At 34.3% G+C, this 21448-nt stretch overlaps 1 protein-coding gene across 1 annotated transcript; it reads right to left on the bottom strand.

Annotated features, from left to right (window-relative positions):
- Positions 1-141: 141 nt before the first annotated feature.
- On the bottom strand, positions 142-18334 carry LOC146136108 (aspartyl/asparaginyl beta-hydroxylase-like). Its single transcript, XM_083396158.1, has 21 exons — positions 18217-18334; positions 17559-17596; positions 17280-17406; positions 16344-16496; positions 16047-16115; positions 15562-15612; positions 15452-15492; positions 15344-15386; positions 15198-15235; positions 15054-15109; positions 12370-12377; positions 10888-11053; positions 10337-10424; positions 10149-10227; positions 9760-9896; positions 7790-7984; positions 6619-6756; positions 5567-5710; positions 5001-5095; positions 3422-3550; positions 142-1781 (listed from the first exon to the last, which is right to left on the bottom strand). The coding sequence occupies exons 1-21, from the start codon at positions 18287-18289 to the stop codon at positions 1631-1633; spliced, it is 2019 nt and encodes a 672-aa protein (XP_083252284.1). The 5' UTR covers positions 18290-18334; the 3' UTR covers positions 142-1630.
- Between the last annotated feature and the right edge of the window lie 3114 nt (positions 18335-21448).

Below are 21448 nucleotides of genomic sequence, written 5' to 3' on the forward strand. Positions count from 1 at the left end.
GCCATTTCAAGGGTTCCCACTGTAATTCGACAAAAAAGTGTTTTTTTGAACAACTCCACTATACTTCTACTTTAACAATGTAAAAACCTTGGAACAAAGAGCCAGATAAATAATTCGAAAAAGACGCGTTTGGAAGGGCGGCGTTACAATTTATTTTAGTGCAACTTTCCATTACTTTAGAAGGCATGTCAAACATGATTAAAAGAAAAACTACGAACGAAATTTTAGACCATTAATAAAATAATGTGAATCATTTAAATACAAATAATGATACCCTGAAAATATTGGGAAAAACTGAAGGATTTAACATCTGCTTTATAATGACACTTTATAGCTCAGCACTTTACAGCTCAGTATAAATATAAGTATAAAAATTTGCACCCATAAAAAACATGTTTTATCACGTCTAGGCTACATGCTAACTACATAATATGAATACAGTATATAAATATATGGTCATTATCAAATCCAAAATATGCTGTAATAAGATTCCGCAAACCGTTTATAAATAGGTGTTAATATGATAAAAAAATGGGATGTTTAATTTAATAAATAAGCACAAAAGTTTATACGGATCACTTTTGCAACGAAAGATATAGCTGGCGTTAATCCTATTCAATAAAACTGTATACCAAAAATAAGTTATTCACAAAATTACTAGAAACATTTTTTTGAAATACAGACAATTCGTAAGTAGCGAATATTTAAAAGCGATTATGCAAATATTAACAAAAAAGGTTTAATGGATGGATCCTAGCTAAATGTACATTACAGGCAAGATACAGAAATCGCAAGAAATAACACCTAATTAGATCATTTAAGAGCATTGTGTAATAAAAGGAACGTAAAATTACTTCATCATTGTACTTATTTTCAGTAATAATTAGATACAAAATTAACAGCATTAGATTGTGGGATGAACATGTTTAGTAAATAAAACATTAACTATTATTCTACGTTGTTAGCTTCGCTAAGTACTCCACTGACTCCAGTATCGCAATTTTTGTGTTAGATCATGTAAACTGTTGTAAATGTGCGTTGGATGTAGAAACAGGCAAGAATTTGGTGTTTTTGTAAAAAAATGCGCAAGCTTAATAAAAGAAGATACTTTTTACTATTTGAAGAGCGTAACTATAAACTACATGCACAACTACACATCCTAAACCAGTAATTGTACGTAGTACTTACTAGGCGGGAAATTTTACCATTTTTAGGGTGTGAGGGATTTTGAAAAAATATAAACAGGTTTTTTTTGGCTGCGTACGAAAAAAAGGTGCCAGTGTTTAGTTTATTCTTATAAATTAAAGTTACAATTGTACAGGTTCTGTATAGGCAATTGTACAGGTTCTGTATAGGCATATAGAAAAAAATCCGAGAACCACTGTTCAGTTGTCTATAATATACAGCAGCTAGGCGAGCTTGGGCAAGTAAAAATGCGGATACACTGCGGAAAGAATCGGCTGCAATGGACAAGAGGGCAGTGTGCGTCGAACTCGGACATCACTTCAACATTTAAAAAATACAAGTGGGTAACGTTATAAAATCGGCTGATTACAGAACAAGTGGATTAAAAATTATAAAAATTTCGGGGTGAAAAAAAAATCGGCGCCTGGATTAAACGGCGAACGATCTATATAGGAGTAAGAGACCGCTTTTCGTGTTCCGACAAGTCTGGGTGCCAAACATCGACGATAAGAATGAGGCGGTAGGTAAGGGCGTTCTGCCAAACTTCGTGCTCAAACGAGTCGTCGAATATCATCACCTTGCCTTCTTCCCACGTCCTGGATGTTAAAAGGTTCAAAAGTCGGCAGCAAAGATTTGCCATTCAGTCTCAGTTAAGTATTTCGACGAATTTATAAAAGTGCAAAGCAATAAAGGTTTCGCGTGTAAGCACAGCTATTTTAAGCACACATCCACAAAGGTAATATGGGGTGTAAAAAAATAAAAATAAAAAAATAGTCAAATGTAATTGCATGTCAAGTTCAAGTCAAACAATTGATTTATAAAATATTTTCGCCGAACTTTGTACACCTGGTTTTAAAATGAGGTAATCATAACTATATTAATTCGTCTTATGTTTTTAGAGGAAACCGGTTTAAGTAGGGGAGAGGGGAAATTTTCAGATCCAGGACAAAAACTTATTTAATTTACAACAGACGGGGCGGCCCACAATTGTTTAAATTTCAGGTTCACCGAAATGAACATTTTATATTCAATGAAAAGTTCTTCAGTTATACTTGTACACACATTTGTCCACGTTCTTCATTTTACGACTTTACTTTCACAAAGAAATTCAAGATTTTAACAAGTGTCAAACTGGCATGTATGTTACATATGCAATAAACTTTTAAAATCAAATGCTCATTTATACATTGGTAATAAACAATACACCAAAGTACAAAACCTGTTCGACCAAATTACGAATTTTGCAGATTTTTTTGTGTTTTAAAATAGCCTACAATTAGGAATCTATCTAACAACCTAAACCAAGAATCAAAATGAATAGACAACAATGCTTTAATTTAAACCAACTTATGCCAGGGCATATGGCCGACCTTAGCCCGCAGGTAGTAGAGGTTTGTTCGTGTCTGGCTTGATCAGGGAAACTAGGTTAATTAGAAGGATGTTTGAGATCAGTGGTCTGCTCTTTTTAACAAGCGGCCCCAATTGAAGATGGAATCAGAATTCACATTGCGACCCCGTTTTGTTTTTAGATAGGAATAAAAATATTTTGAGTAATCCTGGAACAAATCAACACGATCAAATATGCGTAAATTATACACATTTCCAGAGAACTGTAGCTACATGTGTGCACCAAAATGATTTTTTATTTAAATTATGAATTTGAATTTAGCACACAAACGAACACAATTTGTTTAAGCGGCTCCACTTTGCATAAGCATAACCGCCATGCTCTACTTCCAAGCGATTTACGATGTTTCGGATTTAATATGCTTAATGCGCTGAATTTCGTTGAACAAAGTTATGTGGTTGAAAACGGAAAGAGTTAGTTAACTCACAAAATTGGACAGAGTCGGGTAAATTAACAGTTCAAAAGTAAATGTTTATTGCTGAATCCTGAAATATTTGTAACCTAGCAGCTCATAAGAGCTATATACAGTAGGGTTGTTCAAAAAAACACTTTTTTGTCAAATTTCAGTGGGGACCCCCTGGAATTGTTAGGTTGCCTCTAAAAAACCCACAAACCAAATCTGAGCACGTTTGGTTTAGTATTGACCGTGCTACGTCAATTTGAAAATTCAGATTTGGGCTAAAATGTTTGAAAAAATAAATTGTCCTTCCCCTGAAAAAATTTTTTTTCTTCTTTTTTTGCATTGTTTTGCAATTGAATAGCCATAAATAAACCTCACTAGGTTAATTAGTAGTATGTTTGAGATCACCCAGAGATGCAGGCACTCACCTGTACTCGTCAGCGCAGCGTAGCCTTGCTCCGTCCCCGGTGGTGGGTATAACTAGCCCCAGGTGCATTCGCAGTCGGCAGTTGGTGGGGCCTGTGTGCGGCCACACGTGAGTCCCAGGCATCATGACACTGCAACAATAGTACACACTGGTATAGGGGGAGCTTATTTTATTCTTGGGCTGCTGTTTTTTCGGGTCATTGTCTTTTGATCGTTTGCACGAGTACTCGAGTAGCCACTCTCGTTTTATTTGGAATAAAATGCTGTTGGGAGAAGTTGCATTTTCAACCACCTAAGTTGTTCGCAGATGTAATTATAAATTCCTATTTTTAGTGCTACTTAGTCAAGCCTGCAAAAGCATGATTGTTTTTTTAATTCGTGTATCGGCAACGCAAGCTTAGGGATAATTAAAGAATCTGAAGCGTATTAGCTTTAATATAAAATATTAAACAAGCAATCGGTCTATATTTACTAGCTAAGCTGATACACGTAATGCAGGAGTTAGGAATTTAGCATACGTCTTTTTAGGACACCTCGATAAAAAAAACGCTATATCATCCTTTTATAAGCATCAATTAGTCGTGTGCTTTTGCATATCGCATCCTTGCTTATAAAATAAAACAGGACAAAAACGCACGACTCGGTGGTTAACCTTTCAACCAATTTAAAAAAAAAACTAAAAAAGCCTATAATGAGCATATTTAAACATATCATCAAATAAGTAGTTAAAAAACTCTTAGAAATAAAGCTACAACAAACGTTTACAGATATAGCAAGACACTATTCTCAAAACTAAAAACACAAATCTTAGAAAAAGGCAGTGAATTGGCCGGGTTATAAGGTTTACTGTCGGTTAAAAATATGACAAATAATAATATCGTGACAATCCTACGGACTCCAGCCATAAGACCGAGATAAGAACAACACCAACGTCAAAATAAAAGACAATTCGGAATAAGGCCAAAACAGGACTAATACCTAATGTAATTAGTACCGTCTAAATCGGAATAAGTCCTAAATCCCTCGAAATAAAACCTAAAAGGTCAGAATTAGGCCCAAACAACACTTTAACTAATCCCCAACACCACCCCTAAGTACATCACTAACTCCCTTAATAAATTCAGCACTAACCCATTTTCCAATAACCCCAAACAGTGCCAAAAATCCGGTGCCAAAACAGCGGCGCCCTGCCCTAAGGGCGTCCAAACGTGGTCACCAAAACGGCCTATGCCAGACCGATTGCCCCCGATCGTCCTATACCCTCTACCCATAGGTTCAGGCGTTATTTTGGCCATTTAGGCCTTCTTCCGATGAATTGAATTTAGGACTTATTCCGATGAATATGGATATATATAAATACGATGAATTATAGGCCTTATTCAGACGATTTTATTATTATGCTGTACTGCATATTACTGCGTATTTGGCTGTATTATGTCGTTGGTCTTAATACTATGGTTTTATAGATTTTTCTGCTTTAGCTATTGTTGCTTTTTAGGTCATATTGTGTGTTCCAATCCTACTTAAGGGACACTTCCATACTAATGTTATATTTACTAGAGTTAGAGTCTTAGAGCACACCTGTATTTAATCTGCCCCCTTTTGCAGCCTTTTGCGTTGACCATTTTCTCCACGAGGGCGCAGGTCTTGGGAACCCGTGTGCATTCTGGTGTTTTCTCTCCTGCCATAGAAGCGTTGCAAGCAAAGCATGTTTGGGTTATATTAAGTCCAAGAAATAACTAGAGATCGACCGATATCACTTTTTTGATACCCGATTTTTTACAATGTTGTCGACAGATACCGATTGTTTTTATATACCTGGGAAATGTTCAAAACTTGAATTATTTCAAAATAAAATCAAATAACATTTTAGTTTATATACCTTTATTAATTATTAAACTATAATTTTGCATATTACCTCGTGATGCTAAAATCCAATTTTTTTATCTACAAATGGGTAAGTTGTTTGTTGTACAGGAAAAATTATATCATATTTTTGTATTAAAATATTGGTCAAAGTATAGGCCTACATTTATCGATACCGATATATCGGTAAAAGCCAAATATCGGCCGATATTATCAGTAAACCAATATATCGGTCTATCTCTAGAAATACCTACACAAAAATCAATTGGTAATAGACAGACAGACTTACCCCTTGCGAACAAAGTGAATTGCCTCCACTCCCCAGTGTCCTTTAGACTTTCGTCTTCTCCCAAAAAGAGTCCCTTCTTGACATCCATCACCCGGAGTGCCTCGTCCCGGATCGTTTTCCAGTTTTGTTCAAGTTTCTATGGCAACAAATGCATTAAAAGTGAATTTAACGGAATGTACTCAAACAAGCAAAATACATGAAATTCAGGCGTTCAAAGGTAATTTTTCAGGTTATTAGGTTTAGCGTGAATAAGTTTAATTACCTCCAGTTCTCCACCTACAAATATTAGATAAATTTGCCGTTCAAGGTAAAAATAGCGGATTTGGATTGTAAATCACAGCTGAAGTTCTAATATTACTTTTGTATCGGATCGACTATCGGTTACGATCCGATATTATCGGACATCGCTAACATAAAAACATTCGGCATAACACAAGACAAAAAACACTTTTAAAAATGCAAAGAAAATTAGCAAAGAGATTTCAATTCATGCTAACGAGCTGCATGTGCTATATGCATATAAACGACTATGTAAACCAGGGGTGTCCAACAAGCGGCACGCGTGCCAAATGTGGCACGCCACCAAATAAAAAATGGCACGCAAGCCCCCCTAAATTAAAAAAAATATCTAATTTTTTTTATACAGTAAATTGCCTTTGTTTATTCACAATATAAAACAATCGCTGCAATCACGACAACTAACAATTACTTCTAATACTATAACATTATATTGTAGTGGAGGCTAGCATTCAAATAACTATAAAATTATGTGAAGAAACAAGAAAGCAAAACCAGCTCACCGACGGACATTTAGATGCAGTAAAGCGCACTGCTAACTACACGTTTTTATTATTTGTAAAAAACGCTTTTATTATTAGAAATACTAAACTTTGGCACGGGAAGAAGTTGTAGGATAAAAATTGGCACGCCGGCATGTTTGAGTTGGACACCCCTGATGTAAACACACCTTGGTACTTATTGATTTAGGTTGAAAGAAACTGCGTTAAATAAGCTTCCCCATTATAGGAACTTAAAGCCCCTCACCCTAACGTAATCCTGCGTTCCCGCCTGCTTTGCTGTCCAGAACGGCCTCGACTTGAGATGGTCAACGTTGTACAGAGAGCGCTGGTACTTGGATTTAAACATCCCTCGCTGCGCTCCGAGTTCGTAAACTTCTTCGGCCTTAAATAGACAGCTACGTTGTTTATAGATATTCAAGAACTTGCTGAGCAACAATGGCCAGGTTGATATTTTACCTTCAATTAATATTTTAGCGCGTATGCTGTAAATCAGAGGTATACAAAATGCCAACATCTGTATGGTTTTAGCCCGCCCCATATCCCATAGTGGAATTCCACTGAAAAACCTGTATTTTTTAAACTTATCTGTTGCCCTTGGTAAGTGATATATTTTTTTAAATAGATCACTTCCTTTTTAGCGGTAATTTTGCAAATTTGTTTCTTTTGAGTATTGACGGGTAGCCTTTTTCGTTTCGCCTGAAATGTGACCTTTAAAAAAAGTCACAACCCTTCACGTAAGTGTGCCGCATCTGTTCCTCAAAGCTATGAATTATGAAGATTTTTTTCTAGATCTCATTTGTGTAAACTAAGATCGGAAACAACAATTGTTACTCGCCCGGCGAAGCATTTATGGAAAGGTGAATGCTCAGTATATTTTTGGGTGAATTCTCAGCATACTACTGGGTGACATGCAGCAAACTGGGCGTCCATTAAATAACTGTGTCATGTGTAAAACATATTAAACAAACAACTTGACTCAGAAAGTCATCGGTGTTGAGGCTGTCCTCCAGCAAAAGTTGTACCTGTCTAGATTTGCCGCCAGGTCGGCAGCAGCAGGTCATAGTTGACGGCCTTGAACAACTAGATTTGTTTGGGCTTTTTATAATTAATTTGAACCCAATTAAATCGCAATTTATTCTTAAACAATGTGGATAGCAAATGCTACTTTGGCAAGATTGGCATTTTTAACACATCGTAAGCTTTTTTAGAAAATTCTTACCTATTAAAATATTTACAATTCTTTGTTTCGATTAAAACACCCCAAAAACCGTTGGACAAAGTAGCCTTTTTGGTAAAACCAGGCTTAGATTAGAAATACAATTAGAGAACACAAGCCTTATTAGCCGCACTTTGCTCTGCTTTTTTTAAATTAGCCAATCAGAAATGCTAACTTGTCCAAGTCTGACTGCCGGTACCTCTTTCGTTTTGTTTATCCTGTGCAGGGCGTCGCCGAGATGAAAGTAAAACTTTCCGGCCTGGGTCCCCTTGTCCATGGACCCGACGCCGCGGCCCAAAAGCTCGGCGCCGCGTTCCCAATCTTTGTCGACGGTCTTTACGATGAAGCCAAGGTGGGTCTGTGCAAACCCGTCGTCGGGTTTCAGAAGGAGCACCTGTGAAACAACAGGCGGTCGATGATAACGCGTTAACTAGCGAGGTTGCCGGGTGTGTTTAGTATTTTTTGGTATTTCCTAATTGAGATATTGCTCGTAATAATCGGCCGAGTTAACTTTGATTTGTTTATCGTTTTATTTTTATATCAGTGATTTGACTTGGAGTTGACTTGCTCTAATAATGATTTGACTGGGCCTTGTTAGCAAACTAGCGACTTTAATTGGGATTTGACTTGTTTTTTTTGGAAAATACTCGACTTAGGCATAGGTTATTTCACAAATGACTTGACTTGTTTATGGCATTAAAATAAAATTCGCCTTCGCCAGACTGGCAAGTGTTGGCCATGAGGAACGCACCCGGGCGAAATAACATCCGCCAAAATGGCGACACACAGTATGCGAATTTCCTTCCTACCAAATTGTTTTTCCTTAATTTAACTGCCTTACTATTTCGGTAGAGTTCCTAAACGGCAAATCACCGTGTTTATTTACATGCGTGGATAGACCATTGGAAAGTAGTTATGTGCTCAACACTAACTAGAGCTGCTGTAATACCATCGACCCTCATGATTCGTTAAGTAATTTGCTCCGAAACAAACAACTATCCCTGAAAACAGCATGTAGCAAGCAAATCATACTTTGATTTTAAAAATGTAAAGGGATTAAAAAAATCTTTAAAAAACACTATTATTAAGAGGGTTTTTGTTAAGTCATTTCCACTGCGCAAAATCTCTCCTGGGAAACATTATTAAACAAACCAAAGGTTAGTAAAATAACGTTTTCTTGCACCACAAGACCGTTTGGATTGTTCATACAAATCAGGGCTGTGGAGTCGGAGTCGGGCTCGGGACTCGAGGAGTCGGTTTGTTTTGCTGGAGTCGGACTCGGGACTCGAGTAAGACCATGTAAAACTACCAGAGTCCGACATGCGCAGTAGCAAGTTTAAAACTGATATGGCCGCCAACTGGAAATTGTAAAGGTGGAATAGCATTTGGTGGAATATTTTCCAATGTATCATGAGTGAATAAATTATACGACACCCCTATAAGTGGATTGCTAAATATCCACGTTATTTTAGGTACGTAAATTGTCGAAATACAGGCGGTAAAGTCAGTGCCGGACTCGGGTTTATTTTTTTGGGCGAGTTGGACTCGGGTTATTTTTAACCGACTCCGCAGCCCTGATACAAATATTGAATACGTAGGACTTTTTACAATGTGCGATGCGTATGGACAAATTTGGACTTTTTACCATTCTAATCGATCAGCTGGATCCACTTGATAACATAGATCAGGTAGTACGAAATGTTTTTTAGGGCTCGATAACGGTAATACCTGACGATCGGAGGCCGTATATAGATTTTTTATGTCGATCTTTATAAACTTCTGCTTAACAAAATCTATAGTTAGCACTGTGAAATTGTCGTTCGTTTTAATTTTATTTCAATCGCGTTTTATGTTCATTAGGAAAATATTCAGCGGGATGAAAAAATTAATCTTCGGGCAGCATCCATAGTAAACCCTGATTTCGAAATAAAACAAATATTTGAACAAAATGAAGCTCGCTTGATATCATCAAAACCTTGTATTAACACATGTGACTAAAACAATAAACATAATCTGGTATGTTCTGTGAATTTCGGTAGAAAAAATGTTTGTATCATTGTAAAATCTATAAAATAAGTCGTTAGCTTATAAAACTAATAGCTGAGAGGCTGTATTACTGCCGGCAACTATTTGTTTTCATAGGATTTTGTTTGATAAAGTCATACTAACCTGTTCATAGATGTTGCGAGCTTTTTCAGTTTTTCCGACCAACAGCCAGCTAACACCAAGTTGATTTAAAACTTTTATTTCCTTAGGAAATTCCCTTGCAAGTTTGCTAAGAGTTTGAAGAGAACCTTTTACGTGACCTTGGTAGAAAAAACAACAATTATTCATGGTAGATGTACTTGCATGGTAAAAAAATGTTTTTATAAATGGTAATAACTCCAAAAAGAATCCGTAAGAATTATTTTAATTATTATGATTCACTGAATAAGCGAAATATACATATAGTTTTTATATCAAACTTATTACTTTTTAAGAACTAAAATATTGGACCTAACTAACATAAACTGAAATCTCTGTTTAGTGTTTACCCAATATTTAATAGTTTTGCTCACCTAAAAAGCTTTGTCTATCAGCTTTGGTAAGCAAAGCTTTTATCTTCAAATTATCTGGACAGTTTGGGATTTGTGAAACCTGAATAAAATAAATACAATATAACACCCCAACATGTAAAAGACCTAATCTTGATATAACAGAATTATTTTTTTTTTAATTTGATAACCATCAATAATATGGCTCTTACTTCATCATATGCTTGTATGCAACTTTGAAGTACTTCATTGCTTTTTAATTGTTGTGACAATTCATTTAAAGCCTCGGCCAATCCAAACCTATATATAATATACAGTTAACTAACAATATATTTAGAAAAAAGTGACGGAATAGCTTGCATTTAGTATTGCTTATTTGTTTGGACATATAATAATAATAGCAAGAAGAAAATGCCAGTCTATTCATGTATAATAAACATAGGGTTACCTTTTGCACTTTGATTTTACAAAATTTTTATCAAACAAACTAAGTTATTTTTTTAAAAAGAAATATTTTTATTAGCCAATCCTATAATATTGATTGGAGTGGCTGTCTCTTAGAAATTTTGATAAATAAATAAATTGCACAACACTTTTGACTGATTGTTTCTTTACACAAACAAATTAACTTCTCAGCTCAACAGAAATGAGGGTTATTTTTAATTGGTTTGGTCCAAATGTGTTGCTTTTTTGCCTAATGGCCCTTTTATGAAGAGTTATGTATCGCATCAAAAATACCTATTAAAAAAAAAACAATTCAGACCTAGCCCTCGGACTGACTGGGTGGCTCTTGATTAACTTTCGAAAATGGGTTTCTGCCTCTTTGGCCTTTTTCTTTTTGATAAGGACATCCCCCGCTTCCAGTTCTTTAAGGATTGGAATATCCTTTTTAGAGGTGTATGGATTATCTTCAAGCTTCTTCTTTTTTGCTGCTGGTTCAACAATTTAGGTTATTACTATACAATCTGGCCTAATTCTTGATGATAAGTAGGGCAAATATTTTTTACCTAAAAAATGAAAAATTTTAAGGTTAAAATTTTGTCCTAAGAATATATTTTTTTAACAAAATTTGGACCTATTAGAAATACATTGATTTAAACAGCATAAGATCTAGTTAACAAAATAGGAAATGGGATAATTGCAAATCACAAGCAAAAAAGACAATACGTTTGTCAAAATCAGAGATAAAAACTATATAATGCAGAAACGAATTCGAGCTGAACCTTATGGGATAGACTAGACCTGGGTGGTTAATTCTGCCAGCTAGCATATACCGTATATTGTTCTAATGAAGATACAATACAGTTAAAATGTCACTGAATATATCTCAAAACTATTTTTTTTTTAATTTTAACTGAACGACAATTTCAAAAAGCTGACTATAGATTTTTTCAAATAGTCAATATATAATCGCCCTAGTGATAAGTAATTAAATACCAATAGTTTAGGGCCTGTCATCTCTTGAAGCTTAAAAAGGTACCAAGATCTCATTCAAGAATAAAAGTTTGTGATAAACCAATCAACAGTGTGAACAAAATTACAGTTGTGGTGAATAGTGTACTTAGATGAATTAAATATCAATTATTTAGCGGTGCAATACCTTGAAGATAAAGAACTCTTTCATGAATGTAAGTTTGTGTTAAAACAACCAGCACAGTGGACAAAATTAAATTGTAGGGGGCTATAGCCACCGGTAATGCTTGTTAGTTAGTAAATAAACCCTTCCTATATGACTGTAATGCCAGTATTCATTAACAGAAGGTTAACAAGCTGTAATATATGTCAATGAATTAGAATAGATGCCAGAAAATCTGTATGAAATCAGGTATTTAATAATACATTTTGCTATTTTACATGTCTTTTTGTTTTTCGCATAGGTAACAACCAGTATATTTACTGAAAATCGTTGTCTTAGGTTAGGGACTACTAAACACAATATAAACAAATTTGAATATTATTGTTATCCATTTAACAATTTGAATTTATTAGTTATGCTTTAATGTCGTCAAAATCTCAATTATTTGAACTATTAAGATATTGCCTTTTTTAATTTGCAATAATACAGGGTAATACATTGATGCAAAATAAGTTAAAAATGTGTAACAAAGTTATTTTTAGTAGGATATACAAAGGCACAAGTTCTCAAGATTTGTTTATCTTTAGAAATGAAATATAACAATCAAGATTTAGTGTTTATTGCAGAGTTCAACAAAAATGCGATTTAAAATATCTTTCATTTTTTCACATGTCACACTGTAAAACATATAACCTTCATAGTTAACAAGACATGTAACAACATGCAACACGGGCCACTAACCTTCAAAAACAGTGCGAATCAAATTGTATCACTTTCACTAAGATTTAAACAAAGATTTACATGTAGTGAACAAAGATTTACATGTAGAGTATGTGTATGGGAGACAAAATGTAAACACAAAAACAAATTCACATAATACATAGACACCATTTGAGTTGTAAATTCAGATTATTTATATATCAGGAACTTTAAATACAAAGTGAACAAGCAGCACTAATCCCTGGTAAATAAATATCATAAAAATTGTGACAAAAACACTTGTACGAAAGCTATTGCTTGTTTCCGTTGACAAAATCTGTGCTATTTTGTTGCATATGTGAGCACTGTAATGTGCAACATTGGAAGAAATTTTTTGACATCGACTGGAAGCTCCATTTACAGGATTTTTATGTTGCTCACCAACATTTTGTGATTGTAACTTAACAACAAGCTTTGATAATATACTTGCAACAACATTGAGTGTATGCAGAATTTCTTTGCAGAGTTGTGAAAGGCTTTGTAAAATTAAGCTGTTTGCAAAACGGTGGTCCCAGTCCAGATGGTTTACAGTGTTACAAGAGATTTCAATCCTATTTTTGTGGAAACTTCTTCCTAAAACTTCAATGAAAACAACTTCACGTATGACTGGCTTCAACAAAAATTTTCTATAAGGTTTTTCTGATAGAAAACTTTGCACTGCTGTTTTTGCAGTTGGATTTTGTTGACTAAGCAGGTGACCTTTTAACGATTTATTTATAGTGGTAAAAGCTTTGCCAGTCGGCCTTTTATTTGAATCCAAAGATTTTTTGTGCTTATCTCTAGAAGGGCTTGACAATGTTATTTGTTGATTTTTTACAAACTCTTTTATGGACTTGTTTGCTGTTAACTTTTCTTTTATTCTGTTTATCATTTTATTAATTAAATTTATTACACTTTTCTTTGGTTTTTCATCATTTACTGTTATATCAACATGATTGAATCTCTTAAATTTCAGCAGAGGTGAGTGATTTTCTCTTGATTGTTGCAGTTTGTTAATAGATCGCAGTCCAGTTGTCTTTTGAGTATAGTGCCAACCTCCTCTATTCATTTTTTGTGTTGACTTATTGATGACAAGTGTTTTTGTGGTTGATTTCTTGGTAATTTTTCCAACTGGTTTGTTCAAATTAAATCCTTTAATCAAACTTTTTGTATTTTTTCTGGTCAATTCTGGTAGTTTTGTTGCTCGTAGTTTTCCCCAGACAATTTTTTTGTCATTTTCTGTTAGAAGATCCTTAACGCGGTTTAACACAAAGTGTTGGCCTGTTCTTTCAAATAGTCTCACACAAAAATAAAGACTTGGAATTGCAGGTTGCATGTTTACTATTCGCCTAACCAAAACACTGATTTGTCTTAATGTTTTTGAAGAAGTCATGTTTGTCTTGTTGCGGTTAGTTAGAAAGTTTGGAGCAAAATACCGTGACAAAACCTTTAAATTTGTTTCAAAATTATGTTTTTGAAGTGGATTAGTTCTAACAAAAATGCGGAAAAATCTTAATTGTCTTAAATGTTTGAAACTTTCTCGATTGAAAGCTATAATGACTGTCCGCCGATACAGAAATTTAAACTTGGCATACAGCTTTGTCAACTTTCTCTGTATACTTTGAGATATTGCTGTGCGATTAAGTTTAACAAAACATTGCAAGGAAAATCTTCTTGGGTTAAAAACTGGTGGTGAAGCAAGCCTTGCTATTTGCAATGCGGATAAAGTGTAAAATTTTGTTGATATGTTGCATTTCTCAAGTGGTGAGCTTTGGGTTATTCGACGATTTAGATATAATATTCCGGGAACCTTTCGGTAGATTGAAGACTTAGATTTCAGATTTAGAGTCAGAGTCTGATCCTTTATGTCAAGAGTTTGATTTGTGCATCTCATAGCATCGGAAATATTAGATTTAAACTCATTAATTTTCTGAATAATTTTGCTTTCCAATGTTTGTCGTTTGAACAAAGATTGTCGCTTGAAAGGTTTGAAAATAGGGATGCAGGTAAGTTGAAAACCACGCGACACAAGACTGTGATTGCCGTAGTTGAACGAAGAGGAGTTTAATCTATCTGGTAAAAAGAGGGAAAGAGAAAAGAAGGGAAAGAAGAACAGAAAAAACATAGTTTGAGAAAAGTGTTTAGGAAAGTGTGTGCCAGGGGTCACCAAATATGGCCTAATGCACAGAATAATTATTCTTGCAGCCCGCATTAAAACAGGATTACTAATACTTCATTAGGTAAACGCTTGCTGGATACAAAACTACATTTGGTTGCCATTTTACACTAAACAACAAATTAATTTAACACATATTTATTTTATCTGTTCCTTTATAATAATTCGATCAAATAAGATAAAGAGATAATTTTATTTCTGGCCCGCAATCTCCAATTTGTACAGCTATTGGGCCCGCAATTTCCAGTCATTAAAGGTATTCGGCTATTTCTAAACTAAAGTTTGGTGACCTTTGGTGTAGGCCATACAGCAATAATTCATAAAATAAAAACTTTTTGAATAATACTTGTATCCGCTTTGTTTATCGTTTTGTATTTTTTTTTAATCCAAAAAAACAGATAATTCAGCAAACAATTTGAGTAAACCAATAGAAATAAACTAAATTAACATACCTGTGCTTTTCTTCTTCTCCTGTTTATTTCCTTTCTTTGCAGGCTAAAGAATAATAATATTTAACTTTCAATTGTTTTTTGTGTAATTTCTTTATTAGAACAATAGAATATAGTATCACAATAACACCAACCTGTTTTGTTGTTGTGTCCTTTTTTGTAGATTGTTGATCTAAAATTAACAATAATATATATATAATAATAAAAAAGTGACGAAATATTACTTAAAAATATTTTATATTAGTAGGTATGATCTTTTGTTTAAAAAAGCAACTACTACCTTTACTTTTGTCAACACCATCTTGTTTTTCTTCAGAAGGAATCTAAAATAATCAAATTAGGTTTTACAAATGGCATAAAATAAATAGCTAAAAAGAACCGTACTTACAATTTTAGGCTCTGGCACTTTTTGTTGTGATGTAAAATCAGCTAAAAAGTGTAAACAAAAGTAAAATCATTTATTATAATTTATTAGGTAAACACTATGAAATACATTACCTTGATCAGATGGTGCACTTTTCGTTTTTACATGTATATCTTCCTTCCAACCTAAAAAAGATTATAAGATTGGATTAACTGTACAGTTAAGAAGAAACAAATGACATCCACCCATCATAAAGTTGACAAACATATTTCCTGATGAATAAACCTACGTGATTATATTACTAAAGTGGAGTAATAAACCCAAACTTGCTTTTGTTGTGTTCTAAAGGACATAAGGGGTCTTAACTATTTTGCAGAATTTAAGAACTCAACAATTCATTTATTGAATTGACGGGTAAGGTTTGTTTGACAATCAATTTTATACAAGAAGTTTGATCAGTGAAGGAAAGGAAAAGATTCTTCAATTCAGGGTAACTGGTTAATTTCGATTCTGAACATTTGTTTATTCTGAATACAGTGTTTAACTGTTCAACAACAATTCTAATTTGTTTCAAATGTTTGCAGAGTGTTTCACAAATATTATATCTTGTCTAACATACTATGGCATGTCTTGTCAACTGGTGAACTCAAGGCAACTGTACGTCTCTTATCGATGTAATTCATTTGAGCTGGAAGAAATAAGAGAGATAGAAAAACAGAAGAAGATATCAGCTGTTATTTGCCAATGTGTGAGGTAATTTTTATACTAAAGTAATAAAACTACCAAAGGTATTTCAAAGTAGGAAATTAGAAAATTAAGTCAAAAGAGGCAAGAGTTACAAACAAAATTTACAACAAAAAAAGAACATTCTTAGGGAACCAAATGTTATCAGGGTTGTCGATAATAAATAAATAACCTTTAAACTGAAAGAGGCTATAAAATGCATCATCAATAAAAATCAAAATGTCTGCAAGAGTTCGAAGAGGATGGTAAAAGAAGTTGTACTGCACAGGATTAAGGAGACAGAGAGATGATGAAACATCAGCCGAAGATAAAGAAGAACTACGATCTATAGAATTTGCATACAAACAAGAAAGATTTAGGTCAATTTTAGATAACTGTTTGAACAATGAGTAAACATTCATATTATGTTTAAGTTATTTACACCAGTATATCCATTTTGCTGTAGAAGATATGTAATGCAGAGAATAAATACAAGTAAAATTAAACATGCTAAATATCTCTTTAGTTCAATCATCACAATAAATGTTTTTGTTGGTTAAACAAAGATAAGAGAAATACAGTTGTTGTACATATGGATGACATTTTTTAAATAAATTCAGCTACAAGTCATTTGTTGTTGATGCTATATTTATTCTTGAAATAAAAACAACACAACAACTAATAGTTATTAAATTACACAAAAGTGACGGCTTTTTAGAAGTTGTTTGTTGTTTTTAATTAGGAAAGACAGATAAATTGAAATATAAAGTGACATAAAAACGGGATCACACAACAAGACCTACAAAACAACAATATCTAAAGTATACCATTGTAGTAAGACCAAGACAATTTAACATAGTATGCAGCATATCCATTAAAAAAATCCCAAAATTGTCTGAATAAGACCTAAACCTGTCAAAATAAGTCCTAAATTCATCAGAATAAAGCCTGTGGACAATAGAACACCTAAAGCAGTTGATGAACGAGTTTAGGACTTATTATGACTAAGAAGCTATAATGACTATCAGGTACTTCTTTTATGGGCTTATTCCAAACAGTGTTTCACATTCTGACAATGATTTTGTTCCAATTTTGGCTTTATGTCTAGAATTCATGAAAAAACACTGACCCATTAAAGTTCTGTAGTCAACCAGTCCAAGATAAGCCGTTACAGCAATCCCCCATGTTATAGCGACCATGACAAATAAAACAATTAATATTGATGATGAGGAGGCTGATTTTCCAGGGGTTGCAGCCTAAACAGCAATAGATTAAAACAGCAAAATCTTAAATAATGTTGGCTTCTTAAATACTACTGCAAGCATTTTATAAAGTTTGTAATTCAAAAAAAGATAAAAGTAATATAGTAATTTAGATCCGGTATGGCTTCACACTGTTTTGTACAAACCTTGCCAGGGGAAGATTGATCCTGGTTGGCAGACTCATCTAAAACATAAAAAATTAACAATCAGCTAAATAATTAAATGATTTTGTTTTAATCACTAGAGCAGTGCTTTTCAACCCGTGGGATGATACGCACTTGTGCAAACAAACAAAAATTGTAATGCGGATGAAAATGGTGTTTGTTATTATTTTTTATTATGTAATCAAACAAGCTGGTGCGCCCACTTGTGCGATACAGGTACAGTAATATAGTCTCGTATAGTGGTTCATTGCAGCTTAAGCTATCTATTTTATATCGATCAAGGCTTAGGCACACGGTTTTAATACACAAACCCTTTCTTTGCTATTTCACAAATAAAACTAAAGGTTGTAAACTTAGTGAGCTTGTTTCGTGCGGATGGAAATTTTCCGAAATAAAAAAGTATGGATGGCAATCTTCAAAAATAAAAAAGTGCGGATGGAAATTGTAAAGGTTGAAAAGCACTGGACTGTTTAGCACAAAAAAATCAGATACAAAATTGTTATATTTTTTGCAAAATAAAGTCACTGATTGATTTAAAAGAAATTGAAATTTTCATAGTATATATTAAATACAAATACTAGAAATATTTGTTTTTACATCAAACCTTTTTTATTTAAAATAAACCAACCCTAAACCTTACCATACTCAACATTATCATCATTGGTAATTGCAACTTTAGAACCTCTGCTCCTTAATTGATCATGGCTAAACATTGCATTTGCTTTGCCATATGTTTAACTGTAAAGCTACAGCCCTACTATAACATCAATGATATAAGTGGTGAACCATGTTACACTTTAACAGTGTCTGGCCAGTAACAGCTGACAGGAATCGGTCTACCTTGCACAAACAATTAGTGTCACTCAAGACTAAGAGCTATTTACAGACGCTATACTATTTAAATAGGTATAGACCTCTAATGTACCTCTTAATAAGAGCTTCTTATTATGTTTGTTCAAAACACTCTTTTGTGACAACTTATAGACTGGTTAAATATTGACCTAAATATTTTATATTGATATACGTTCGATCATTTGTACATGAAGAGCAAAACTGTTTTTTATAAAAGTACGGCAGAGATAAATCAATTAGAACTTACTTGCTTTCGTTGATTTTCGATGCCTTGCGTTTTGGTTAGTTGGTCGAACCATTTTTAAAGCAATGCTAAGTCAGTAAAGTGCTTCTAAAGACAGCTTGCAAGTTTTGAATCCTAAGCAAATCTGACAAAAGAAAGCTCCACGCATATAAAAAGAGAATGGGCAATGTCGGTAATGAGCTTCAGCTTGTTCACGCAGCATGCCAAATGCAACCACAAATACACGTTGACATAACTTCTCTGTATAGCATATTTGGAATGCCGCCTTTAGCAGCGCCACCCGTTGGTTATTAACCTACTATCTTTTTTCCGCTAGGGCAACGGTGTTCAATGTGGCCGTTAACACGTATTTTAAAAACCTTGTGTTGGCGGCCGTGCTGGCATGCGTTCAAGTAGAGGTTCCCAACGTGGGCGGGACCGCCCCCTTGCGGGCGTTGGAGAGTTACAAAGGGGTGTTTTGGGTCTTTTTCTCATTTTAGGGGCGCGGAACGCACATAAGGTGGCGTTTCATAAAGGTACTTTTCACAAAATCTTACAAAGTTTAAATAAAAATAGTAACAAACAGCACTGTAGGTAACATTTGAGCTTAAATGGCAACTTTCGTTCTGCGAACTTGTAGTAGTTTCCGCCATTTGGTAACTTCTGGCGTAACAATTGGCTTTCTTATGTAAATTTATTGGTTGCTGTTGCGTTTCACCGTTTCATACGCGGCAAAATGTTGGTATATTTAAAGCAAGGGTCGCCAACTTAAGGCCCACCGCCTCTTTGACAATTAGACAAGAGTCCATTTTAACTGCTTTTTGACTATTACTACGTACCGGTACGTGAAAAAAATTCTACGTCCGGTGTGTTTACGGTTTGATGCTGTCTTTTGACCTACATTAGCGCTTCTTTAGCGGTGCGAAGTGGAAGGCTGCGTCGCGGACAAACGCAAAACGTATTCAAAAATATTGGACATATATTTTTTAACATTTAAAAAAATTATGTAGTAAAAACTATCAAGAAACTTAAAAGAAATGCCGGTATACCACCAAAACGTTCAAGTTGTAAACCGATTGACCGTGCAGCTATATTATTATTGCACAGAAATCACGTAAAAATCATTCAGCACGTTTTTTAAGCTGGACAGCTTTTAAATTAAAGAGTTATATATTACGCGCCTATCACAAATGCATCAACTGGATTTAATTCGCAGAAAATTTAATTTAACGAGAGTTGAAGTTCACACGTGCTAGCTCAGAGTCACATAAAAACGTTTAACAATCATATTTACGGGATACAGAAAAATACAGATTTATATTTAGTGATTTTTTTTTTACATTTATCTAATTCAGGGGTGACGAACCTATTTGCTGTCGCGGGCCACTTTGTCGGTTACCGCTGAGTAAGCGGGCCACACAGCTTTTAACTCATGCTATAAAACCTGTTAGAATCATAAAAATGTTCAATGGCAAGCAAAGCTTACGCTCAACTAGTTACTACTGCAATGTACTGAAGCAGCAACGGGCTCATGGTGTTAAATTTAATTATTATTAGTATATTTTATAACACAACAATGAATAAACAGTTGAATCCTGAATTGAACAGTTGAATCCTGAATTTGATTTTTCTATGCCCCTACGAAAAGCAATTCAGCATTTTATGATTAATATCACTGAGACAATATGAAAATAGTTAAGCGTATTGCTGGTCGCGCGAAACGCAAAAAAAATTAGGTTTTGATTTCCTTGAATTGGCTAAATTGCAATTTAGGAGGCTTTTAGCATTGGGTACACAACAAATTGCTGTGCTCGACACATTGATTTTTATCGAGCTGATTTTGCAAAACGTTTTGTGAGGAAATTGACTCCACAAGTTGTAAGGTTGTGATGTGGAGTGCAATAAAGTCAAGCGCAAGAATTAAACATTACGTTCTCGTTTTTTAAAAGATGTGACGACACACAATACAACGGCAATATTACAAAGAACGTTATAAATTTGCGCAAAAAAGAGTCCCCCTGTTGCTAGCCTGTTATCATATATAAAATATGGAACAAAAATAGTTCGAAAGGGATAACTTTTATCATTTATCTATTAGTTAGCAAAACTGAAATTAAATAGGGCCGTTATTTCTTCGATGATATATGTATAACATATAGACAGAAAACATGCAATGGCACTCAAAGAGAATTTGTACTTAAAAAGAAAAAAAATAGAAAATTGAAATTACGCGCGTAGCGCGACAATTTTGGGCAGTTTCAAAGGCAAAGTTGGGAAAAAAACACGCGTTATTTAATTCGGCTATCAGCTTTTGATATCGCATCGCAAAGAGTAGAAGCGGGTCAAAGAAACTTTAAGACTGCCTTGTCCTCACCCGAATGCTTCGCGGGCCACATAAAATTATTTTGCGGGCCACTTGTGGCCCGCGCGCCACGTGTTCGTCACCCCTGATCTAATTTAAGTTTACAAAAAATATAATTTTTAGCATGAGCATTGTACTCTTTTGTTTATATTAAAAATACGTAGTAGCGTAATAAAATGCCCTTTTCTATAAGTAAGCAAACCTAATATTTATTATTTTTTTATGGTAAGCACGTCTTAGGGCTAAAAAGTTTATTTTTTTTAAACCGATCAAAAATATACTATGGGGGTCGTGCCTCCCTCCCCGTCCTTGCTTGTTGCCGATTTTCCTAATTTAACACAAGACGAAAAAAACAAAAAGTTTCTATCGAATCTGCCAATAACAAAATCCTGCCAGCGAAATGACAAAGACAATAATACTTCAAAGATTGGAAGG

Source organism: Ascidiella aspersa, chromosome 8, assembly GCF_963924565.1.
Source record: "Ascidiella aspersa chromosome 8, kaAscAspe10.2, whole genome shotgun sequence".
Taxonomy (NCBI): domain Eukaryota; kingdom Metazoa; phylum Chordata; class Ascidiacea; order Phlebobranchia; family Ascidiidae; genus Ascidiella; species Ascidiella aspersa.